We start from the raw sequence: 27,550 nt of genomic DNA, 5'->3' as shown, positions 1-27,550 counted from the left end.
GTTTATGACGATTTGTACTCTTCTTCTCGTATTTTGAATGACAATTCAACTATTCCCACCCAACTAATTATTACTTTATCTACTTAAGTTCAGGGCATGTGGTTCAAAAAAGCAACATGCAATGTACAATACAAAATGTTTATTGTACACCGGACACAATACGCAGTACAATGCACACGGTACATTTTTACACTGTACAAATTACACTGCACAAAGTACACTATACAACGTACAATATACAATGAACAATGTACATTGTTACAATGTACATTGTGCAATATACAATTCAAACAATGAATAAAGAAACATACCTCTTGCTTCTGAGATAGCCACCGATAAGGCTTCCTTGCCAGTTTCAAAATTATCTGTAACAACTACATTTAAGGTATAATTTTTTCTTACTCGCAACTCCTCCACAATGGAAGGGGAGACCAGAGAAAAGTAATCACGGGATCCTATAAGCATGGCACATCTTTTCCATTTATAGAGGGAAAATAGTATAGAGAGAAATTTCGCTATAGATTCGGATTTGTACGCCGTCCGAGTTAAGGTAGAGAATCTTAATTTGCTATCGAAATCACTAGCTGTTGCCCCACCACTAATAGTAGGAATATTAAGAAATGCGGCTAGATCACCAACGCCTGTCATCTCAGTACTACATACGTGACCAATTAGAGCGGAAATCTGTTCCTCGTTTACCATTTGACTAAACACTCCAACTCCGACATTAGGTAAAGAATATGTACAATACCTTAACGTTTCGCCGACAACCGAAGTTATCGAAAAGTTCAGATAAACTCCATCTTCGACACCTTTAGTTATCATTTCAATGGCGACGTCAACGGGTGGTTTTAACAGGCTTTGATCCAGAATGGAACCATTTCCATTAAACAATAATCCAAGTTTTACTTCTGGTCGTGAAGAATAATTACAGTGAACACAAAACAACAATAAGAAGAAACGGTAACTTATGATGTCATTCGCCATCTTTTGAGCTTTCAAATATCTCTACAAAGTCAAATGTTCTCTCATTATATATATTCTGCGCAAGAAAACCTTTAAACCGAACACATCAAACCAAGATACCTTGGGAATAAGCTCTATAGATATATCTGAACCCTAAACAATTCTTCCGAAATTTGTGTCAGCTCTGACTGTCTCATAAATCCGTAGCACTTTTCTTGACTTTAGTGGTTTAAAATTGATACGCCATATAATTGGATGAATGCAATCATAGCACGATATACTCAGGAGAATTAAAAATTGAAGATTTACTTATGACGTACAGACACGTTCAATATGTCTGAAAATCACTTATTCGGTGAAATAAAATCACTTTTACTGTCCTTGCATGTTCGAAAAAGAAAACAATGTTCCTCTTGTTTCTTTCCTTCCAAAGAACTGTTCCTTGGTACTTTTTCTCTCTATTAGTTTCAATAGTGAAATGGCGTACCTATTTTGGGTAATGGCTTTATACTATCTTCTATTGGGATAACAAAAACACAACGCTTTCAATTAATTTGATTAAAACCTCGATGTAATAAATCTGCAATAACAATCATCAAGAGTTCTTGATACTGCCGCACCTATAAGGAATGTTCCAGATAGGCAATGCTTTTAGCATCAAGAAATGCAAGCGGAGGAAACAAAAGACTCAGAATTCCTGGCTACAGTCCAGTGTAAATGGTGAATTCACTGCATGCTGAATATGTAGATGGAATGTCTATAGTGTAATGTAAGCTAGCTTTGAATTGGGGAAGGCATAATATCAAACTAAAATACAGGGTAAATAATAATAATAACATCTAGTTCACTTAATTCTTCTTAATTTCATGATTATTTCGATATGTTTGCTTATGTTTTTCTCTCCCAATGATATCAGAACTTCAATTACTTAAATTTCAGCTAAGAAGGACACCAGACCGAATCAAAGGCTTTATGGTATCTTCTATTTGGGATAACAAAAAAAAAGAGCACAATGCTTCCAATTAATATGATTAAGACCTCGATGTAAGAAATCTTCAATAGCAATCATCAAGAGTTGTTGATACTGCCGCACCAGTAAGGACATGAATGTTCCAGATTGGCAATGCTTTCAGCCTCAGGAAATACAAGCGGATGAAAAGAAAGTCCAAATGTCGTGATTGTTTAAAATATCATAGCTTACTCCTGGCACATTATTGATACCTTTTGTGTGAGTGTTTTGATGCAATTCTTTTATAGAAAATGGAAAGAATACTAAATATGGAACGCCAATGTCGTTGCACATAACCTATGCAAACAGAGTTACGCGCACATTTGTACGGGATCAACAGATTCGTCACTGACTAAATGAGAAATGGGTTGATTGCTCTCTAGAATGACTTAACTAGTCTTAGTGTATGTTGGTGCAGCGCGTGAAAGACATGAAACATCAATCCATGAACTACTCAAACTCTCAACAGCCCCCACCATCTCAATCCCCATAACCTTTCTACTTGTCAGCGAACACAGCCGCTTCAACAACCTTAACCAGTTCAACCTCCTTAACTTATTCAGCCACGTAAACCGCCTCGGTACCCTTTAATATTCATCTCAACTAATTAAATTATGAATCTCAACCACTTCGGCCAACCAGGGATTCCCTGAACAAAATTAGTTATTCAATTTCCTCAATTTCCTCAAATGTCGTAGCTTGTTCAACCTAACTACACATTCGCCTAAACCGTCTAACCGCCCACTCCCCACAACCAAGGTTGTAAGCTTAGGAGAGATGTTATGAGCTACAAGACATTGTTAGAAATGTCGTCTAGGATGTAGACTTTGCGACATCTTCCAGTTTAGGCAAATTTGTTTGTTCCTCTAATTGTTATGACATGCACACACTTATCCTCTGAAAACACTCCAGCCCACTTGCTGTTACCTCTCCTCGGTTGCCGCCATTAAGACTTGGAGAGGGGAAGGCGTACCGCAAATACACGTTCTCGGCAATTGGAGCACGAATTCACACTGACAACAGAGTATTAAAGACAGAGATCTAGGACAGTCTCCGCCCGAGTCCCTTTTCAGTCGGGAGTGTTAAAGTCTGACAGTATTATCATGGCTGTGCCTCTTAGCTAACTACATTGAAGGTAACGCACACTAAAAACTATCAATTATGAATATTAATAAACGTTAGACGAAAATTGCGTAAGCACAGTCTCGTCATCCAATACAGTCCCATGAGTGTGTTGCATCGCGACGTGACTATCCCTTCATGTAATCAATTAAGGGATTTCATATCTCCACTGCGCGTGTTGGTATGGAGTTGTCAACTTTGGTTGTTGTTGTTGTTACATGTATATATATTGCAGAGCTGGAGCACTCGGAGCCCAGTCCGTTCGAGTCCGCCAAGTCATGTACATGGTTATATTCTTGGCTAAGATCATGGCAATTATATGTGCCCTTTTCAGATACACAGTATCCAGTGGATATCTCACCTGCTTTTAACCGAGATCATGTGTCTACTCCCCATAGGCGTAGGAGCCTAATTTGATTTGGGGGGCTGTAACGACTTGCCCGAAAAATATAACCAACATTTTTTCGCGCGCTACGCGCGCGTTCAACACCGTAATGTGCTATCATATAGGCATTCATCGGTTAATACATCACATGCCGACAACTGATGAATGCTTATATGACATGCACAATAAGATGTTGACAATTTTGGTTATATTTTTTGTGTTATTACCCTTCCATATTGGTTATAATTATTGGAGAAGTCGTTACAATAATAACGATAAATTAAATAATAATATGAGTTTAACCATTGAAAAACACATTGCAAATTATTCTTCTTTCAGTAGGTGCCCGAAAAATTCTCACCATATTGCCCAAATTTTCACCAAAAAAATTGAAAAACACAGTGCAAATTGTTTCTTCTTCTCACCATATTGGCCGAATTTTCACCAAAAATATTGGTTGGGGGGCTACAGCCCCCCAGCCCCCGCCTCCTACGCCTATGCTACTCCCTTATATAGAAGTGACTCGTGATACCTCACTTGACGTAACACTGTCATGATCACATGGTTACAGTATCAATGTAAGGTGACTGGGTTGAGAGTGGATCATATTACTTAGTTTTCGATCCTAGGCTCTATCTTGGTTGACTTTTTATCATGGCTGAATATATTGGTTAACTTTAATGTTAGCTTTTCATAATTACCCTTAGTATTATAAATTACGCCATGTTGATATTTGGATCCAACGTTTGTGCAAAATCGTTTATTGAAAGTTAATAAATTGCATTAATTTACATCATCATTTTTAATGAAATAAGTGTATACATCGATATGTTTACAAAGCAATAAAAACATGCATTCAAGTGGTGGTTCTAACAGTTTCTCTTTTGAATTCAACTATAACTGGTTAGCAATGTAGTAATGTTACGGGATGAGGCTCCCTGTAACATATGGTGGAGGGTTCAGAAGACGGAGCTTGCCACTGGGGTTGATGAGAATGATAGACCAAACCAACGAAACCAAAAAATAATAATACGTTACCGATTGGCGAAAATAAACTATTGAATGTTTCACGTAAGTTTATGACGATTTTTACTCTTCTTCTCGTATTTTGAATGATAATGCATGTTATATCAAAATGTTAAATTAATGAAAGACCAGTTAATAAAATTATAATGGATTGTTGCATAAAATAATTTTAAGACCCTTCTGATCTTGCGAGTCGTAGTTCAGATATAATAATTGAACTTTCCGTGGTTAACAAACTCTCACAGGAAGCTAGAGTTAGACTACCATTATTGATAAATGTTTACAAGTCGTTATTAATGTAATTAAATTAAACAACCCCCCCCCCAAAAAAAATAGAACCAAACACAAGTGAAGATGAGAAATGTTCAAGTACGCTCCTTCTTACATTTGTGCCCGTTGAGAATGAACATATGGCATATAAATTATCATTGTTTTTTCCTTTCCTGGAAGAGTTCATACTTGACCATGTACAAACAGTTTTGACTTGTTTCTAAAGTGTAAGTACAGGAAACTTAAATGATCTTAAAAGACTTTAAGAGAGTAAAATATCAAGTAGTTGATGAAGAAAATGCCATCGAAGAATGTTCTTCTTGTACACAACCAAGTCCTCCAATTTTGAGAACATTATAACACGAATAGTATTGTCTGATTTCGTTGCTAGAGACAAAAAGGATCTACAGAAGATATAATTTATTTTTAGAAGCTCTGATCGCATGGTTTTTACAGGTTTAAACTCCTTTGTTTTATCTCAATAAACGGGATCGTAATATATTTTGAAAGATTATTCCCACCCAACTAATTATTACTTTATTTACTTAAGTTCAGGGCATGGCGGTCCATAAAAGGCAACATGCAGTATACAATATAAAATGTTTAATGTACACCAGACACTGTACGCAGTACAATGCACGAAGTACATTGTTACACTGTACAAATTACACTGTACAAAGTACACTATAACGTACAATATGCAATGCACAATATCCAATATGCTCTGTAAAATGTTTAATGTACACCTGTCAGTGTACGCAGTACACTGCACATAGTACACTGTTACACTGTACACAGAATACTATACAATGAACAATGTACATTGTGCAATATACAATTCAAACAATGAATAAAGAAACATACCTCTTGCCTCTGAGATAGCCACCGATAAGGCTTCCTTGCCAGTTTCAAAATTATCTGTAACAACCATGTTTAAGGTATAATTTTTTCTTACTCGCAACTCCTCCACAATGGAAGGGGAGACCAGAGTAAAGTATCCACGGGATCGTATAAGCATGGCACATCTTTTCCATTTATAGAGGGAAAATAGTATAGAGAGAAATTTCGCTATAGATTCGGATTTGTACGCCGTCCGAGTTAAGGTAGAGAATCTTGATTTGCTATCGAAATCACTAGCTGTTGCCCCACCACTAATAGTAGGAATATTAAGAAATGCGGCTAGATCACCAATGCCTGTCATTTCAGTACTACATACGTGACCAATTAGAGCGGAAATTTGTTCCTCGTTTACCATTTGACTAAACAGTCCAACTCCGACATTAGGTAAAGAATATGTACAATACCTTAACGTTTCGCCGACAACCGACGTTATCGAAAAGTTCAGATAAACTCCATCTTCGACACCTTTAGTTATCATTTCAATGGCGACGTCAACGGGTGGTTTTAACTGGCTTTGATCCAGAGCGGAACCATTTCCGTTAAACAATAATCCAAGTTTTACTTCGGGTCGTGAAGAATAATTACAGTGAACACAAAACAACAATAAGAAGAAACGGTAACTTATGATGTCATTCGCCATCTTTTGAGCTTTCAAATATCTCTACAAAGTCAAATGTTCTCTCATTATATATATTCTGCGCAAGAAAACCATTAAACCGAACACATGAAACCAAGATACTTTGGGAATAAGCTCTATAGATATATCTGAACCCTAAACAATTCATCCGAAATTTGTGTCAACTTTGATTGTCTCATAAATCCGTAGCACTTTTCTTGACTTTAGTGGTTTAAAATTGATTCGCCATATTATTGGATGGATGCAATCATAGGACGATAAAATATACTCAGGAGAGTTTAAAATCGAAGATTTACTTATGACGTACAGACCCGTTCAATATGTCTGAAAAACACTTACTCGGTGAAGTAAAATCACTTTCACTGTCCTTGCAGGTTTGAAATAGAAAACAATGTTCCTCTTGTTTCTTTCCTCCCAAAGAACTGTTCCTTTTTCTCTCTATTTGTTTCAATAGTAAAATGGCGTACCTATTATAAGTATCTTTACACATCAATGACTTAATGGAGACCTCATTTTGCATGAAATTGTTTAAAAAAATTGTTTAGGTTGAAGCAGAAAAAGCAAAAAGCGTCATACACTGTCCTTGGAAAGCCAACGAAATTGCTCCAAATATCATTCGGGTGACTGACTAGGCCATAAGTTCTTGTAAGAAATGTTGGCATGCAACAAGTTGTCCAATGAGCACCGCAGACGACCGTTTAATTCAATTAACCATTTCTGCGTGTTCCGTTTCAGACCAGCTACATTTTTTCAACTTCCGAAATTGAATCTAACAAGAATTGTTGGAAAGCTCATTACAGGTGATGTTCATGTATTACAATAGAAGTCATTTATATTCTTTGTTGTCAATGACTGTACAAGTAAATAAATCTTCTAACTAAGCCAGATGTTCTTCGTTAAACATACACGTATTAGAAGCCATACTTCTCTTTGTCGTCAATTTTCATCAGTCTGGTGGATGGTATAATTAACTTAATTAAATTACCGTAAACACAATAGCTTAAATACAGACACTTGTAGGTTGCAAACCTATAGTTAAATATGCAACAATAGACGAATAGAATTGGCTCATTTAGCCATACTGAACAACGAAGTCAAAAAGAATAAATAACCGTAAGGGCAACTGTCATATTTTGCCCACCCAGTTTTTTTTTCTTATTTACTTAGAACTAATGTTCGGAAACCTACATTTTACTAGTGCGTCACAAAATTCTGTCTTCAGAAGAAATTCGCATGGTAATATTGGAAGAAAATGAAGATTGAAAGTTCTCAAATAGTATCGCAGAAAAATATATGATACAATTGTGTGTACATTCATTCACATTAGATCGTCCGTGAACTGTAGATATGTGGTTTAGTGTAAAATAAACGTTACAAGGACGCGAACATCTAAAGTGCTGTCTTTATTTTCATGTATAAATATTGAATTTTGTCGATAATCGCGGATACGTGTTTCCGTGTAAGATGTACATTGTAATGACGAAACTAGATAAACTACTGTCTTTGTATATCCCATGCGTAAGAAACCGATTTACGCTCCATATTGAATTTCATCGTAAATCGCGTGTACGTGTTTTAGTATATGTATTATAAGGACGGAAGTACATGCACTATTGTGTCGCTGTACTCTTGTAGAAGAAACCGATTCATTAATGTACTGAATTCAGAACGTGTTCTTACAACCTTTTGCCAGTTTATATTCCTAACAATTCGAGTGCGGAAGCCAGTCCAGGATTAAGATAACCTAGATAAATCCTTGCTAGTAAGTCCAAGTCACGAACCATGCAAAATTGGGAACCAAATCAGGAGAGATGTCTATCAATGAATGAACAATTTGTTTTTTCAAGGTAAGAATATCTGAACTTCAGTGTTGATTCTGTATTTTGGTTTTTTTTTTTATTAATACGTAAATGTGGATCTGCACTGTAAATTTACATAGATCCAATTCTTTTATTTGTATTTTTTCGGTCCTTACTATTTGATCTTCTATTTGATTCATGTTTTCGCCTCCCGATATTGGTCAACGGAATATTTAGTGAGCTCCACATTCATTATATTCATTTAATAACTTCGGGTATAATTATTTGCTTCAAATCAAAATGATACTCTTCTTCTTAATTATTCTATTCTCCTTCCCAATCAAAGCAGAATTTTGCAAGTGTATCGCCTTTAATGCATGTAGCGATGGGTAGCGCCCCAATAGTCCAAGGGGAGTGGCATTACCAGGCCCATTCAGCTCATTCGGAGGACAAGTAATTGTTGATTAAGAATGGGACAGCGCAGTGATGACGAGGACCTCTGCACCTCTCTACATGTGCTTCGCTTTCTATGACCCCAGGGCCAACCGTGGCCGTTTAAAAATCATTGATTCATATCTGGCTTTTCCCTAAAGGTTCAGCTCCTTAACCTTAATCAGTCACGGATATCCCCACCCCCCCCCCCCCCGCACCTACCCCCAAGTTTAGAATCGAGTACAGCTGATCACTACGTAACAGATGATAACTATCCAGGTTTACAGCAAATGTATGTACGGTACAGATTTTATGTTTCAAAGTCTCGATTGAAAAACGGGATGTTAACGGAGGATAGGTTCATTTTCATGAACGTATTGTACCATAGACAAGCTTTGCTAGCCTATTCACGCAGTCTTATATGTGTACCCCATACCCACCCCATCAACCCCCCTCCCCCGTCGGACTACCCAGCCTTCTTCAGATAGGTTTATAATGAGTGATTGAGCACACAATATGTTGTGTGTTATCATCCTCAGCCACGAAAACGGTCGAATAAACATGCTTGCATTGCGCGCGTTTTCTTTATCTTCCATATGTTGCCTGTATAATTTCTACCAAATGTGACTTCATAGGATTCATGGACGCATTGACCAATGCTGTCCACTAGAACGCGTATTGGTAGCTTAATTCGCTAGACGTGTAGGACAGATTTTCATCGTCTTTATTCTTATCTTTCTGTGTTGACCTTCATAAACAGGGTAAAGCTGTATTGAGAATGTAAAGTGTCGAAAAAGATTTTTTTTAAAACCCAGCCTCCCTGACAAGACTATAAAAGCTGCCGCATATAAGCTATATGCTTTTTATAGTTACTTTGAAGCTAAGCTTAGCTTAATAAACAAGGGGGTGAAGAAGGAAAAGAGTAAAGTTCTCCTCAATTACTTGGAAAAAATTAATGAAATACCAAAATGAACTGTTCCCATTCTCGATAAACCCTTGGTCAGTTACAATTAAGTCAATTAGCATAATTAATGACATGTTAAGCATATACGTATAAATATCGAGGCGTTCTCCGTCCATTTTCAGTTCTTCCTTTCTTTCTTGTTTCTTTTTGCTTTTATTATGAGATTTATCCCGAAAGCTTAAACTAGGTCATTGCATGGTCATCCTGATTCTTCCTAATTAACTTCTAATAATTATGCAGTACTTTGCAATAAAAAATAGAATCGGGGAAAATCTGTCGAAATAAAATATTAGACAGACAGCATGGGTTGATAACCATGAATACGAACTGACATACATTTTAACAAATGGATGTTAATCTTCATGACCTTTGTTGGTACCATAGAAGTGCATCTTTGGCATTTATGTAATTAAATAAGTGCCCTTTTGTTGAACAAATTCAAATACTATAATTTTTATACGAAATGCACAGATCGATTTTGTCGGAAAGTTTTGGGCAATGTTGTGAGGTGCCCTCAGAATATTAATAACGTTTCCCGCTGCGTGCCCCCCGCTAGACCAACCCCCCCCCCTAATCCACTGAACCATTTCAGCAGCCCCTGCTTCTGACTATCCCAAGTGGGCGTACTTTATTGCCTTCCGCCATTTTGTGGTGTATCTTACAAAGTCAGCCTTTGTAGGCATCTACTACATTCAGTTATATAATAAGAAATCTTATTCTAAAATGTAGCATGTAATGAATTATGTCATTAAAACATTGTTGACGCTTCTATCATGATTCATGAACATGTTTGTCTATATACATACAACCTCTAAATACGCCTGCATTGTAACTGTGCGGCAATAGCAGCGTGTAAAACCTTTACAAAATTAAGTTGGTACATCGAAATTGTCACATCATTCGTGCAAAGTCAAATTTAATCATTGTCGGTTTATTGGTTTCTTACACAAGATTACACAAATACAGTACGGTTGTTTATGTAGTTTCGTCTTTTCAATGTACATCTTACACTTAACCGCCAGGTCTCTGCAATTAAAAATAAACTTCAATATTCACAGTTAATCTGTTTCTTAAACAAGATTATTCAAATATAGTACGGTAGTTATGTAGTTTCGACCTTGTATAATCTTGTACATTCAACCATCCAGAATGTATTCTATATATTCCTTTCAGTTAAATCCAGGGCCTGCCTATAATTTACAAGTAAGATTTATTTACAGTTTACAGTAAACCTCAAATATCATATATATATAAGTTGCAGCTATTTGGGAAAGAATAATCTTTAGTGGGTTAGGCTGGAATATGATCATTTTTTTGGAAATGAGGAGTCCAATCAACTGCCCTTTAAAAGTCTCTGTAAAATCTTTCTTGGTTAGACAATTGGCTTTGACTTCCGTCTACTCAGAAAATATCATAGTGACGATTCAGTAAAACTATCAAACCAAACGAGACGTTTGCATCGATGCTTGTCGAGTAGTTTGAATATTATACCATTTCTGTTAAAATTAATCTCAACAGGATATTAAAAAAGAAGGTTCTATGTTGTGTGTGTGTGGGGGGGGGGGGTGTTTTGTTCGATACAGGTGACAAACGCCTACAGTGGAATTACGACCTTCTTTACCGGTTTCGAACCTCTAGACATTCAATCAGCGTCCATAGCCTAGTGGTTATGGTAACCGCATATAAAGCGGGAGGCCCGTCAATCAATATCTTTGGCGGTGGTAGCTGATCAAAAAAACCATGGGGGGGGGGGGGGGGTTCACGGGGCCATTAATAGCTTTTAGAACAATGAGCTTTAAATCGGCCTCAAAGCGTGAAATAGGAGATCACAATTAATTTACCTTTGGTCCTGAGACTTCACAAAGGTCTAACTTCCAGACGTTTTCAAAGCTCCCGTTCCACACAACTATACTATGGTCCCATAGGTAGCCCCTCGAACCCTGGGCCGCAAGGATGAACAATACAGGGGCATGTAGACGGCACGTTCAGCAACGCTGAACAAGGGTACGACTCCTTCCCCCACCCCAACTCAAACCTGTGTCGGGGCGTCGAAACCACTGCATTCATTTGAGGGCTTGGTTACACTTTGAACTCGGGAACTTTGAACAAAGGAATGTCGGGTTCTGTTTGTGGTATTGAAATGGGTGCGATGATGATGTGCAGTAGAGAATAACAGGCATGGGTATCCCCCGGAGATTTATGGACACGGGGGCAGAGCGAGATGCAAAGCGGCCATGAGACTACCGTATCATCTTCGCAGTTGCTAAAGAAAACTAATTGTTTCTCTCTAGAGAACCAACGATTAGAGAGATGCTAGAAAGACAGCTAATGAAATAATCGCATAATATAATTATGATGTTCGCGGTTTAACAACCCATTGGAGTATACCTAAAGAATATACATTTAGAACAAAAACTTACTTCGAGAATCTTTTTTCGTCTCGTTGATCAACACCGTAACATTTGGTCGATCGTCAATCGACAAAGGAATGATTTTAATCTTATCTCGATCCAGAACGCCCAGAACAGCATTCGATAGTAAGTTAAAGATCCCGCGACGTGTATACAAAACACTACAAATTGTCCAATTGTATTTACCAAACAAAGAAGACAGGAAATTTGCCATTGCTTCAGCTCGAAAGGAAGTTCGAGTAAAGGTTGTAAACCGCGTCCTGTCCTCAAGATCGGATGTAATTGCACCTCCTGTAATAGCAGGAATGTTCCAGTAGGCTACCAGATCCGCTATACTGAACATCTCTGCACTGGTACCAGGTCCAAAGACGACATTAATGTCCTGCATTTGAACGAGGTCTGCCACGAGTCCCACTCCGATGACTTGTCCACCTCGCACAGTTGTTCTCTCAAACTTTGTAAAAGTAAAGTTTAGTAATTCCCCTTTATCAACTTGATCAGATACTTTCTTCAACGCTATGTCGATAGCAGGGCCCAATTGTGTAACATCCAATGTCTGACCAGTTTCACTAAATAGAAAACTGACTCGAATAGGTGGAATCGTTGTTACCATCATTGGTAAAAGAAAGGTGAGAAATATTAACCACAACTTCATGGTTGAAGTATGATTTTGTTGACCAAATGTTGATCAAAGATTAGCTCTACGTAGGAAGATTGTAAAATATCTATACCATCAACAGCTGTAAAAGCCCAGGTTTGATGTAATGATTGTACTTGCATACAGCCACGTAATCGTAATACATCAAATCAATTGATTTGTTTCTAATGTAAGCAAGTTTTCAGTGATCTGGCAATCTACACACCTGCCCAAAAATCAAATTCTACTAAAACTTGCAATCTGAGTGACACAGTTTTCTTGAATAAATACATTAATATGTGTTTTCTCCGTTCATAGATTCAAGTGTATATAACCGTCGGAAAGTAACCCTTTCTCCGCGTTTAATTTCATTATCTAATATTTTTGATGTCGATTTGATTATTTCTTCTGAAACTCGCGAATAGAAAAGAATTTCGATCAACGCACTTCGTCATCCATGCAGATGCAAGCAGGTAGAAGCAAGTTTGAAGCTATGATAATGACAACTCAACGGTATGGGCTTAAGTATTAATGTCTGCTCTGCAAAATGAAATGCTACTTTTAACTTGTAAACAAAGCATCCATCTACGGAAAATATTCAATACTAACTGTTCTCTACAACTTTGCGGTACATTATAAAAGACGTTATTTGTAGCCATGATAATCTTACATATTTCCATACGAGTTCTCGAATATATGAGCTGATCTAATTGTCTGTGTGATTAACTAAGCAGTTAAGCCCCCTTAATTGATGATTTCATTCTTAAGGTTATTTCTCAAAATATGAGTGATTGGTATTGAGGAACTACTTACACTAATGACGTTGTTTTTTAAGGACCTGCATCATATGAAAATTAATTTAGTGGACACAGATATCTTATGGTTAAACATTGAAATGTGGTAAAAAGTACAGATATATAGAGGTCTGAGCACTTCGGATTCTGGTGTTTTATTGCTGATAACCGATTAAGCGGTGTAGCTCCATACACGAGACGTGATTCAGTCTATTTCGATAATTAAATATATGAGTCACCGCCAGATAATAAAGTTTAGCTACAATCAGTAACTATGACAGTTCATTAACAATATTCATATATGATAAACTACTTCATGTTTTTATGCATTTAGTTATTGCAGTTGTTGTGATCTGCTAAAGGTCATAACAAATTGTGAAATCATTCGTATTTAAAATGATAATTGTAAAACGGTGCTTTCCATTAATGTTTGTGATACTCCCATGATAGTACAATTTTCCATTTCTTTTAATATTCTACCTTTAACCCTATGAAGCATTACTAGTACATGACGGTTGTACTAATTGCTATGAAGATGATACCTTTAACCCTATGACAGCGTTGTTGTCAAGTGGTTAAAGCAGTGGACTTGTGATCTAACGTTTGCAGGTTCGAGTCCTGACCAGATAATTACGTTTCGTTCGTAGGAATGGCACTTTATCTCCATTGCCTTTTTTCACCCAGGTGTATAAATTGGGACTTGCTAGGGAACTTGTAAATAAAGTTGCGTTACCGGTTTGTGGCTGCATGTACGTGTCCCCCAGGGGACACGTGTATGCGGTGCACTGAAGTTCCCAAAGAGGGTTTGTTTGAATCGGGCACACTTTGGTGTGGCCAGGGCATAAGTTGTTAATTCGTGTGAGCTGGCATTGGTCTCAAGCAAGACTGTAAACCTTCAATTTTAACTTTAATAGTACATGATAAGTGTACTTATTGCTATGAAGTTGTTACTCGTTAACTCTATGATGCATTAAAAGTACATTATCGGTTTACTAATTGCTATGAAGATGTTACTCTTTAACTCTATGATGTACTAAAGGTACATGATCGTTGTGATAATTGCTATGAAGTTGTTACTCTTTAACTCTATGATGCATTAAAAGTACATTATCGGTGTAATAATTGTTATGAAGATGTTACTCTTTAACTCTATGATGTACTAAAGGTACATGATCGTTGTGATAATTGCTATGAAGTTGTTACTCTTTAACTCTATGATGCATTAAAAGTACATGATCGGTGTACTAATTGCTATGAAGATGTTACTCTTTAACTCTGTGATGTACTAAAGGTACATGATCGTTGTGATAATTGCTATGAAGATGTTACTCTTTAACTCTATGATGCATTAAAAGTACATGATCGGTGTACTAATTGCTATGAAGATGTTACTCTTTAACTCTATGATGCATTCAAAGTACATTATCGGTGTACTAATTGCTATGAAGATGTTACTCTTTAACTCTATGATGCATTCAAAGTACATGATCGGTGTACTAATTGCTATGAAGATGTTACTCTTTAACTCTATGATGTACTAAAGGTACATGATCGGTGTACTAATTGCTATGAAGATGTTACTCTTTAACTCTATGATGCATTCAAAGTACATTATCGGTTTACTAATTGCTATGAAGATGTTACTCTTTAACTCTATGATGCATTAAAAGTACATTATCGGTGTAATAATTGCTATGAAGATGTTACTCTTCAACTCTATGTTGTACTAACGGTACATGATCGTTGTGATAATTGCTATGAAGTTGTTACTCTATAACTCTATGATGCATTCAAAGTACATTATCGGTGTACTAATTGCTATGAAGATGTTACTCTTTAACTCTATGATGCATTAAAAGTACATGATCGGTGTACTAATTGCTATGAAGATGTTACTCTTTAACTCTATGATGTACTAAAGGTACATGATCGTTGTGATAATTGCTATGAAGATGTTACTCTTCAACTCTATGATGTACTAAAGGTACATGATCGGTGTACTAATTGCTATGAAGATGTTACTCTTTAACTCTATGATGCATTAAAAGTACATTATCGGTTTACTAATTGCTATAAAGATGTTACTCTTTAACTATATGATGTACTAAAGGTACATGATCGTTGTGATAATTGCTATGAAGTTGTTACTCTTTAACTCTATGATGCATTCAAAGTACATTATCGGTTTACTAATTGCTATAAAGATGTTACTCTATAACTCTATGATGCATTCAAAGTACATTATCGGTGTACTAATTGCTATGAAGATGTTACTCTTTAACTCTATGATGCATTAAAAGTACATGATCGGTGTAATAATTGTTATGAAGATGTTACTCTTTAACTCTATGAATGTACTAAAGGTACATGATCGTTGTGATAATTGCTATGAAGTTGTTACTCTTTAACTCTATGATGCATTCAAAGTACATTATCGGTGTAATAATTGTTATGAAGATGTTACTCTTTAACTCTATGAATGTACTAAAGGTACATGATCGTTGTGATAATTGCTATGAAGTTGTTACTCTATAACTCTATGATGCATTCAAAGTACATTATCGGTGTACTAATTGCTATGAAGATGTTACTCTTTAACTCTATGATGCATTAAAAGTACATTATCGGTGTAATAATTGTTATGAAGATGTTACTCTTTAACTCTATGAATGTACTAAAGGTACATGATCGTTGTGATAATTGCTATGAAGTTGTTACTCTATAACTCTGTGATGCATTCAAAGTACATTATCGGTGTACTAATTGCTATGAAGATGTTACTCGTTAACTCTATGATGCATTAAAAGTACATGATCGGTGTACTAATTGCTATGAAGATGTTACTCTTTAACTCTATGATGTACTAAAGGTACATGATCGTTGTGATAATTGCTATGAAGTTGTTACTCTTTAACTCTATGATGTACTAAAGGTACATGATCGTTGTGATAATTGCTATGAAGTTGTTACTCTTTAACTCTATGATGCATTCAAAGTACATTATCGGTGTACTAATTGCTATGAAGATGTTACTCTTTAACTATATGATGCATTAAAAGTACATGATCGGTGTACTAATTGCTATGAAGATGTTACTCTTTAACTCTATGATGTACTAAAAGTACATTATCGGTTTACTAATTGCTACGAAGATGCTACCCTCCTAAACGATGAGGCATTAAAAGCAAATGGTTTTGTACTCAAATGATAAGATGGTGTTCTAAATTTACAAGTTGATGTACCAAAGGAAGACTAGGCCTACACATCATGGTGTACTAAATTGATATGATGATGTCAGTGCGATGAACATACATATTATGGTAATTTTTATAATCTTATAACAGAAAGTATTACCCTCAAAGTACTGAACGACGATTACGAGTGATCTAAGCAGGATACCATCATTGACTTGTTTACACCAGGTTAGTCAACAAGCGTAATGAACAAGTAAGACATGGTTCCATTCGGTTCTTAACATTACATCGCCGTATAGTTTGTTTGTTTTTCTTCTCATTTAAATAAGTATCAAATGTTAAAAACAAAATAGAGATTTGGACATTTACCTTGTTTATTTGAATGGAAACTTGACTCGTAAAGGTAATCAGGTTAGCGAACTGCATTGCTTTGTAAATGTTTTTTAGAGAAGCATTGTTAACATCATCAATTCTACCAAAAGTATGCTTTGATACAATACTTATAGCACATGCGCCTATATAAGATTTATTATTATTATCGTTGTTATTATTATTATCGTTATTATTATTATTCTACTACCGTATAATAAATAAGTATTTTACATCTCGAGAAGGACAAATTGCGCTGGCAATTGGTTGGGAAATGGATTTATTTCCCCTGATACTCAATGGAAACGTGGGACCTTTGCATTTTACAGCTTGAAGTCTATAATAAATACATAGTAAAGTACAAGTTCTTGTGCATATAAGCGAGTTATTATTATTTATATCCGCTGCGAGTGGATCAGGCAGTTTTTGTTTAGTATCATAATGGACGTTGTATTGAGAGCAAATAAACATAATCTCGATAACCATTTTTTACTACTTTACTTTTTTACTTATTATAACAAGCCAAGTGTGACGTGGAGTAATTTAGAAATGCATCGTGTCGAAAATTCCGCCAGACACAGGCACAGTGACAACTTGTTTTCCATAAGTCCGGAGCACGAATATACTGCGTGGTTTTAAAAAAGCAACCAAATTTAAAAAAAAAAGGCAACTCTTCCAAATCAAGACTAAAAACACACGAAGCATAGCCTATATAAAGGCTAGAGGTATAATGGTAAAAATTCCAAGGTCTTTGGAAAAAATAAAACTTTTGAAACAAAAGGTACTGCCCGAGACGAACTTCACATAAAGGGCATGAGGAAAGGGTGATGGACACAGGAGCTGGACGAGGTACATACTCCTCAAAACATTAACATTTTCAGCCATTTGCGTTTGGCTACGTCTATGTGAGAACCATATGCTCTATTAAGATCCCCAGATTGGTCTACAACATACCCGTAATTCAGTCTTTCGAGTTGCCATCAAGTCACTTCACTGAAGGTCACTTTGGTGCAAAATTCCCAACCCCTCTCCGTGTTCACTTCTTCTCTCTCTCCTTCTTAGAATTAACATTGCCATGGTTACATATAACATGTTACCTTGAGAACTCATTTATGATTTGCAGTTTTGTGACCTGAACCATTCCCATACTTCTAACCATGCAGTATATGATAAGCTGTAATATAATTACTGGTATAACGAGCTTAAAAGTATGACATGTTTCATGTAACTCTTTATAGTTATAAACAACTATGGCAAGCATTAATGTAGAGAATGCTACAATATATAATAACAGTTGACATTTGATTCAATATCTACGATAAATTATATTGAAACGAAAAGGGTGATTTTCTTGACTTTTCTTTCTTTTCTCTATCTTTCTTGCCGGTAATTGCTAACACGACCGAAACGCAACACATGCGAAATTTACATTTTCGCCAGAATTAGGGTTCACTAAGACTGAAGGTCGCCTGTGCATTTCCGGCTTGAATATCTTAATTCGTTTTCTTATAGTTAATTCATTACTTGGTTATCAGATTTTATGCGTGGAAATTCATTTGTAAGATATACGGATGGTCTTTAATTTTGAAGTTGGATTACAAAAAAAGTTATACTTGATCAACATGCATAGTTTGGGATAGGGAACAGATGAGATGGGTGTTTTAACAAACAGTGTGGAATATTTATCGTTTTCTTTTCCGTATGAGCGTGTCTCTCTGATTTATTGCAAGCATGTTATTCAAGAACGTGAATTTGGTGATTACAGAGTGTTTTTTCTTTCAAGTTCTAAGAGTGGTGTAGAAATTTGTAATCACTACGTACTTAATACAAGCCATCATATTTAAACATGTTATTGCCTGAAGTTTCCATATCAAGTCATCAACGTTAGGGACCATTACATATATTCTGTCTAAAATAGATGGTCCTGTCAATTTGATTGTTCAGATTATGGAGATCTTGTAGCTAACACTACATATTTAGCTGTTTACTTACTTCGAGACCTGACCTGCGCTGCTTCGAGAAGGTTAGTTATATTTGCTTCTACGTCAATGGAGAGGGTTTCAGAAATCACATCTCCTCTGTCTAGAACACCAAGAATGGCACTAGCTATCGACCAAAATACTCCTCCATCTACGTGGATGACACTGCATAACTTCCAATCGTATTCGTGAAATACGTTAACGATGAAGCCACCTATAGCCTCAGCACGCATAGAGGTACGCGTGAATGTGGTAAAACGCGTGCGATCCTCGAGTTCAGCTGTTATCGCGGCACCAGTAACAGCAGGTATGTTCCAGTATGCGACCAGGTCAGCTATGCCGTACATTTCTGAACCAGAGGGATGTCCTAAGACCATATGAATGCTATAGTTTTCAACTAAATCAGCTACCAGTCCAACGCCTATCTTTGGACCATTCAGGACCGTTTCCCTAATATACCTAGTAAATGTGAAGTTTAGAAACTCTCCGTTGTCCACCTGTTCAGCAACTCTATTGAGTGCAATATTTATTGCTGGTTCAAATTGTGAAACATCCAATCGCGACCCAAATCCACTAAACAGTAAGGCGATACGTATTTCTGTCTGTGTACTCACTGTAGTTCCAAAAATAAACATAAGAAACACAACGCAAACTTGAATTGCATACATGTTGATTCTTTACATTAAATCAAGATTTTAACGGTTTCAAGTTCTATATATATCTTGAAGCAAACGGGATTATCACAGCTGATATAATCATCTACCGTACCTTATATGCACTTCCATAAATAACGTTCACATTGGATTAAAGCAAACATCTCAGTTTAGACCAGACACATCTCTTGTTATCTCACATTCTGTTTTTATTATTTCGGTTACATATTTAATTATTAGACGACTAAGCGAAATATTGCTCACCCGAACCAGTTTCCACCAATCAAAGAGTAGAAGGCAATTGCCGCCTTACTCTTTCCTTTACATCAGGATAGTTTATTTCTCCTCATCACAGAGTTGCTGGGGAAATTTGCTTGCGTGCATATAGTCACAATTGACGAATTTAGCGCAACAGTTGTGACAAGACAAATCACATTGAATGAATTATGTCAGAAGAAAACTATTATAGTGATAAATAGCAAAATTCATATCATAAAATCGGAGGGATATAATTTTGCTCGTGGTAAAGAAAATGTTTAAGTCCTAATAACCTAGATGACTTACATTATTGCACAGATAAAAACAGCCATCTTGCGGTTCAGGCTCCGACCATTCGTGGAGACCGCCTCACACAGATTCTCCGGCCCGCACTGCAGTTACCATTTTTTCAAGCGGGAGTAGACCAACTTCAGTGACTGGCAGAGCGTTTTGACAAGGAAACCAACAAATGCGGCAATTTGTTGTATGATTACAACTGCACGCTCTTAGTGAATGGGATTACGGAAGTGGTACAAAGCCCACTGTAGCTGCAGCAGTGTTACAGCAAAGAATATATGTCAGAAAGAGGATTTACTCTCAAATTCTATGGAATATATCTCAGACCCCAGGAACCTGCTCCGTTTCAGAAATTTCTTGTCCAGTCGTAGCGAGATTAAAGCATATTAAGAAAATGTGAAAGAGAGGAATTATTCTCTGGATTATATTTCAAAGCCCTGGTGGGGATCCAGGGGCCAAACCCGGAACATTTATCATATTGTGATATTTCTTGTTCCGTCTTGCGGCGATTTTAAAGCACAGAAACACATTTTAGACAGGAGTCCAATTTCAGCGGAATGTATTACAAAGCCCCGGTGGGGTCCGGGCGAAGACCCACAAACTGTAGCACTTTGTTGGCGTAATATTACCCGATCTGGGATATGTAGACGTAAGGAAGAAACAGAGAGAAAGATGTTATTTTCTTTCTATCTTCATTTCTATATTATTACTCTAATGTTCACTGGGCTGGGTCTATGGCCAATTTGAATTCGGCTCCAATCTTGGATCGATTCGAACCCACTTTCGATTTTATTTGGCGTGTGACACCCCAACATCCTCCCAACCCCGCTTGGTATGTACGCCCCGACTTGCAATCTACAATGGTCCTTATATTATGCATTTATCAACATGTTGATCAGCAAAAAGGGTTATCAGAGGAGTATCACATACCTCATTCATCACAATGAGCACCAGCCATCACGAGAGGAGGCTCAGGGCAAACCTCCCCCCCCCCCCCCAAGAGGATAGGAAAGGGGTGTGATGCGTTACTGGCAAGGAAAGTTTGTTATTTCATGTTACATTTCCATAGCACATATAAACAAAAGTATGATGTTTATACCCATAACTGACCATGATGTTTATCACACAAGAAAACCCTTTCTATAAGCTCATTAATTATCCAACAGCTGCTTCACCTGCATGCATATGTTAGTTCATTTTTCTTAATCTACGCCATCTGAGATGCCTAGTTATGGTCATTCTGCCCCTTTATCAATCACGTAATCCTACATAGGTTGTGCGTAATAATGTCTTGACACCCTTCCCGTGGGTGTAATTTCCCTTAGCCTAATATACTAACCACACTGAAATAAATCACAGAAAATCTATATAAGATACGTGAATGTAAACTGGGTTATTCACACAGAGGACTAGAACAAATTGTGTGGCCGTCTGTATATTCTATGATAACTGAAATTGTAAAGAAGACCAGTGAAACAGATATTGGACATAAAAGAAGGGATAATGTGCCGACGACTTTAAGATAAATTTTAAATTGAATCTACATACAAAGGTAACATGTGGACCACCAGTAAAACAGATTAACGCACCAACTTCTTGACACCGACGTAAATTTCTTACGTTTGTTTTTATCGGTCTAAGTTCTGCACATAAGACACGTAATATGCTGAACATGAACCTATGTCGAAGCTGTGATTTGGGTATATTATATTCACGTCACTCAGACAAATTCACGACTTATTCACACATAATTAGATCAGAGTCATGCTCTACCACCTTCATTAGATAAGGTATATCCCTAATTGACGGAAGATGTGGTTATATTCCCTTATTACGATTTTTTGTCATTACTTTTGTTTCATGTCTTTCTTTACAAACACATATATATAGTATATTGTGAGGTATTTACAATGAAGAAGACTTACAACTTACTATTAGTATTGATCAAAAGCTCCATAGACAGACATCAAAACTTTATGAGTGAACAAGAATACAATAATAATTATACACAGTGCCGTAAATTAAAAGCAATTAAAGAAAGATGTTGTACTTGCAAGTTTCTTTAGCTTGGTGTGAATGAAGAGTTCAACATAAAAAGTGAACTTAATCTTAACATAGAAAGTCGTTGCATAGGGACACACGACCGTGTTCGTACATGTACAAATAAAGTACTTTGCATGCAGAACAAAGAAGTTAAAAGGACTGTTCATTTGAACTACATCTCCAAAGGTTACAATCAATTCATCTATATTGCACTTTTCTCTCAAACAGTTAGTGCATGCTGCATCCCAAAACTTTTTTACCACAGGACAAAATAGAAAAGGTGCTCTAAACTTTCAATTTCAGAGTTACTATAAGAACAAAGAGGAGAGTCATTTACTTTAAGACGGAATACATCATCCTTTGAGCCTATAATTCTATCCCTGACTATAATAAACGGAATATTGAAAATAGACTTCAAATTAAACTCAGGATATAGATATCTTTCCTCCCATTTACATATGGTCCTTGGGTGGGAATGTTATTCGTAACAATAGATCTGTACACAAAAAGTGTGGCTCTGATTTGTAAAGAGAATTTCAACAGTAGGCGTTCATCTATATTTAAGTAATGATGCCATAGTAATAGGTGAAAGAAAATTTTGAATATTATGCTTAAAAACCAGTTTTATGAAGAAATGTGACCATCGTCGATGAAAAAAGTAACCAATTTACTTCACCTTATTTTCTTTCAAAACATCAAAATAAACAATACAATTACTAACTCTAATGCAAATTAGCTAGCAAACTGGCTAGCAAAATCCCCTTCAGGCACTGAGAAATTCAAAAGAGCCCACGCATTACATACTTGACGGATTAAGAAATGATACGATCTTTGTTAAAATTACGAGAAAAATGAACTTGACGGTCATATGTGCGTAAGGCATTATTGAAAAGTACTTTCCAAGGTCTAAAATGATCGTCAATGTACATTTTCATCAAGCTTGTCTTTAAAATGTTGGCAAAGTCATGGAGATCAATCAGTTTTAGCATTGCAGAGGACAGATCTCTTTACCTTATCTGTTTTATTGTTCCACATAAATTTATCAAAGAGCTTATTAAGGTCTTTATACAAAAAATGGGCAGGAAGATTGGGGAGTACTGTAAGTAAATATACAAATTTGGAAATTGCAAATGTTTTGATAATCATGATCTAACCAAGTGGAGTGAGGTCTTTCAAATACCATAGTTGAAGAAGATTTTTAATACGGGAAAGCTTAGGAAGGTAATTCAAACGAAAAATGTCTTCCTAACGGTGGGAAAGACAAATCCCAAGATACTGTATAGAATTATTACTTGATGTGAGGCTGTAGCAGAAGGCCAAGCAAGACAAATATGTCTTTTCATGACTGATTTTAAGCCCCGAAGCTTGTAAAACAAACTGAAGATATTATCCACCTCAGAGAGAAACGAAGACCCAACTGTATCCAACCGCATATACTGAGATATTTTGAGAGGAACATCAGAAAGCGTTATACCCTTAACCAATGATTTAGAATTAATTAAAGAGCAAAGACTCTCAGTACAAATAATGAAAAGATAATGGGCCTAATTGGCAACCCTGACGAACACCACGAGAGACCCTGAAATATCTAGACAAATATCCATTATTTGTGACTCATGTGGTGAACTTACAATAAAGACCATTTAACCAGGTTTTAAAATGTGGACCAAATCAAATGAAGAATGCTGAATAAAATGCCAGCTCAGTCAGGCAAATGCCTCTTCAAAGTCTAAGAATAGTAAACCTTCAGGAATGGACTTCTCTTCAAAATACGAGATAACATCCTCTATTAACCTTATGTTTCCACTCATAATCTACCCTTCATAAAACGGTGTGCTCGTAACTTATTATTCAATTTAACACTGCTTTCATGCGGGAAGCAATACATTTTGCAACGTAATTTGTAGTCTGCGTTTAAAATGGCTATATAGGGTGCCAGTTATTAAGATATCTGAAATCCTTACCAGGCTTAGGAACCAATGAAACTACTGCCCTGCCCTGTGCGTCGGCCATATGGCCCCTATCGAAAGCATAATTAAATGATTCGACTACAAGATGCCCAATATCATCCCAAAATGTGTTATAAAAGTCAACAAGGAGTCCATCGGTGCCGAGGGATTTGCTTTCAGCCATAGAGGATAGCACCCGGCTGCTGCATTCATGCAATGACAAAGGACCCTCGCAAGCAGACCTCTATCATTAGTAAGATTGGAATGTTGGTAATTCCAACCTTGATAAAGGAGACATGTTGTAATCCTTATTATAAAGATAGTTCTCTGCCTCTAGTAAAAATCGTCAGAATTTTTCAATACGTGATTATCTTCGGTAATTAGTTCATTAATAGCATTAGAAATTTGTGTTACGTTTTTCTTGACTCAAAAACATATCTCGTATTCTTCTCCCATTTTGCCACCCACCGAGCTCTTGAACGAAAAATGATACCATTTAATTTAAGGTCGAAACATAATGTTTTCTAGCATTACACAGTAAACTTTTAGTCTCATTGTTTGGATTAGAAGAATACATTTGTTAATATGGAGCGATTTTTTCTTTCGTCAACTTTGCGAATCCTGGCCTGTAGCATTTAGAACATAAAGGACACAGTCCTAATACTGAAGTTTTAAATTTACCATAAAATAGTAAGGTTGGCATCAGAGTTAGATAAAATTGTATGAGTAGCTATTACCCTAATCAGCTCCGGTGACCCTCATCATTTAACAAAGCGATATTGGGTTTCCAAACACCTGCCTCCTGGAATTTCCCAGTAGAACGGTTTAAGTAACACTGTCGTGGTCAGAACCAAAAATCGGCGATATAGTGGTATTGAGAATACAGTTTTTAAGATGGGAGGAAATGAGGAAGAAGTTGAGCCTACAGTGAATGGCCCAATCGATATTTGAATGTCATGTAAACCTCTCAGTCTTGCATGGGATTACGCTCCCGCCAAATGTCCACTAAATCACCAGTCTGAGCAAGCCTCTTAACTTCCAATCGGACATTGACATTATATAGTACGGGGCAGACCGCCATTTTTGTCAAGATCTAAATTACAAACGAACTGGTTCAGATCAGTAAAAATACATGAGGTGCATAAGAAGTGGAAAACATCTGACAGTCTTGAGGTTTTCCGCTGGAATTGCTCAATTTTCCTGCTGAAAATCTGAGTTACGTAACAGCGAGATAAAGCTCCTAGACATGTCTGCACCCCTTTATATTCTCCGTGAGATCGCTCTTCGTCAGATCATTGTAATAAAGGAGTTTTCATTAGCTAGCCTACTTCTTTGTTGTTTAAGAGTTGTACGTTTGTCCTGGTAGAAAGATAGCTTCACTAAGATTAGGCGTGGTCTGTTGGTTCGAGGTCTGCCGTCACGATGTGCCATCTCGATGGTGGAATTGGGAATTCCCACCCTCTCAAATACAGACGTAGTGACATCCAGAGAATTCTCATTATCACGTGTGGCAAAGCCAACAATTCATACATTACTTCTACTAGAGAATCGCTTTGAACATTGATTGACTCAGCCTGCAGCTTATTGGATTAATTAAGTTGATCTGCTTTCTTCTCTAGAGCTTTGCATTTTCACAGCGTATAGTTTGTCACTTTCTTCCAGATCCACCCAACATTACTCTAGTAGGTTAAATCGTCTTGTCAAATTCTTGCTCGATGAGATTTATCTCATCAAAAACTTGTTGAATATCACTATATACTGATTCGTTTGAGTGAGGAATCCAGAGATGACTTCAAGAAATGTAGTGAAGTTCCGTCTTCATCACTACTAGAGCCCTCCTCTGAGTTAGGCACTACAACTTGCGTATAGGCCTAGTACGTTCATGTGTCCATGGTTACATTCCGATAATTAAACTTATAATAAGTGACTTACTTATGAATGGTTCAAATCTTTACGCCAACAAACTTAATGTAATGTAAAGTATATCTCGGAATATTACGCAATGCTTCCAATTTTCTGTGGTGGGATTCACTATAGTAGATGTTGAAAGTATCGTCTTGCCTTTCAATACCCGTCGACACATATGCATTCTAAATTCGACGTAAAATAGATCTCCTTTAGATAAATACCTCATCGTGATATGATGCCAAGATAACGCTTACACCATAGTGTACGTAAGTGGTGGGAATGTAGCTTTTAGAGCAGCTATCATGTAGATCAAATAACTAGACCGTGGTCTATCAAATTTAAAAAAGTTGAAACATACAGCCGGCGGGGTATTAACGCCCTTCTTCATAAGAACCTTCGAATGTGAAAGACTGTTGTGTGCAACTTTCTTTTTCCTTTTTCGGCATGTTTGTCTCGAAATGTGGATATTTTATCTCAACTCGAAATGTTGGCCTCTCTCCTCACCCCCACACCCACCAACCCCACCCCGCCCACCCCTCTCCGGTCTCGTTCTTACGCCTTCGCTAGATTCCACGTAGATCCTATGAATTTGATGATTGTTAACAACGTAATGTCATCGCCCATGGCGTTTGGCGACTTGTCTTTTTGGATATACTGGCACTGTCGGAAAATTTAAAACTTTCTGTGGGGACGATAACAGATTTTAATCGGGTAAGATTGTCAGTACTATTCTTCCCTTAGTCCCCGAAGCTTGGTGACACCTCTTCAATTGATATTGTTATGAAATAGTGATACCATCTCTTTGATGTTACCGAAACACTCCATCGAGACACCTTACAGGCCTCTTATGTATTTATCTAGGTCATGGATTCAGTTTTCCCACGAGAAGTTTTAACTATCTTATTGAATCTTGGTACAGGGCCTTTTCCCAAAATAGATTCCATTATGTCTGTGGAACATTCGAGAAGGTTCTCTCACGTGGTATGGAAGTTTCGATAGAAAAGGGAGGGACTTCCAAACTCCCAACCAATCAGGGCAGATCAGTGCCAGCGCACTTATTGTTATATCATTAAGTTAATACAGGATGGTCAGGTCATTGGCTGCCTACTGATTGTGTGCAGAGGGATTTTATAGAAGTAAGGTATAAAAGGGCATGGGGCCGAAAGTTTATGACTCCGTCAGAAATTTATCACTCCGTCACCAGTTCGTCGCTTCGTCATTGCTTCGTTACCATTTCATCACTCCTTCTAATTGCTTAATTGACGGAGTCAAGTCAAGTCAAATCATTGTAATTTAGTTTTATTTGTAAAGAGAATCGACAGAGAAGAAATTATACCGAATCATTAATCAAATCCTATCTCGTCAAATTGTTTTTCTGTGAACTCATTGTTTTCGCCCGTTCGAGACATCTCCTAAAGAAGCATAAATACGGCATCAAGATATCCCAGTACCTTTCTATCGCGAGTCCCGATATAGTATCACTATCGGAGGAGCGGGCTCGTCACAATATTACAATATATAAACATTTATGTATGATTAAACCGTAAT

At 36.8% G+C, this 27,550-nt stretch overlaps 1 protein-coding gene across 7 annotated transcripts in view; it reads right to left on the bottom strand.

Moving 5' to 3' along the window:
- The window catches only part of LOC139966083 (atrial natriuretic peptide receptor 1-like), a 161,401-nt gene that overhangs the window by 73,862 nt on the left and 59,989 nt on the right, over positions 1–27,550 (bottom strand). The window contains exon 1 of one of the 7 annotated variants that reach the window (XM_071968773.1): positions 18,908–19,744. The exons of 2 other annotated variants lie outside the window; for them this stretch is intronic. In XM_071968773.1, the coding sequence (XP_071824874.1) occupies positions 18,908–19,562 (655 nt within the window). In that variant the 5' untranslated portion in view covers positions 19,563–19,744. Of the gene's footprint in view, positions 1–311; positions 1,003–5,642; positions 5,725–11,930; positions 12,063–12,107; positions 12,684–18,907; positions 19,745–27,550 lie in introns of those variants that run through there. 4 more of the 7 variants (XM_071968777.1, XM_071968779.1, XM_071968778.1 and 1 more) reach the window with 4 other exon arrangements.

This window comes from Apostichopus japonicus, chromosome 4, assembly GCF_037975245.1.
Source record: "Apostichopus japonicus isolate 1M-3 chromosome 4, ASM3797524v1, whole genome shotgun sequence".
NCBI lineage: Eukaryota > Metazoa > Echinodermata > Holothuroidea > Aspidochirotida > Stichopodidae > Apostichopus > Apostichopus japonicus.
The sequence above is the reverse complement of the archived record's forward strand: the minus strand, read 5'-3'. Positions and strand labels throughout refer to the sequence as shown.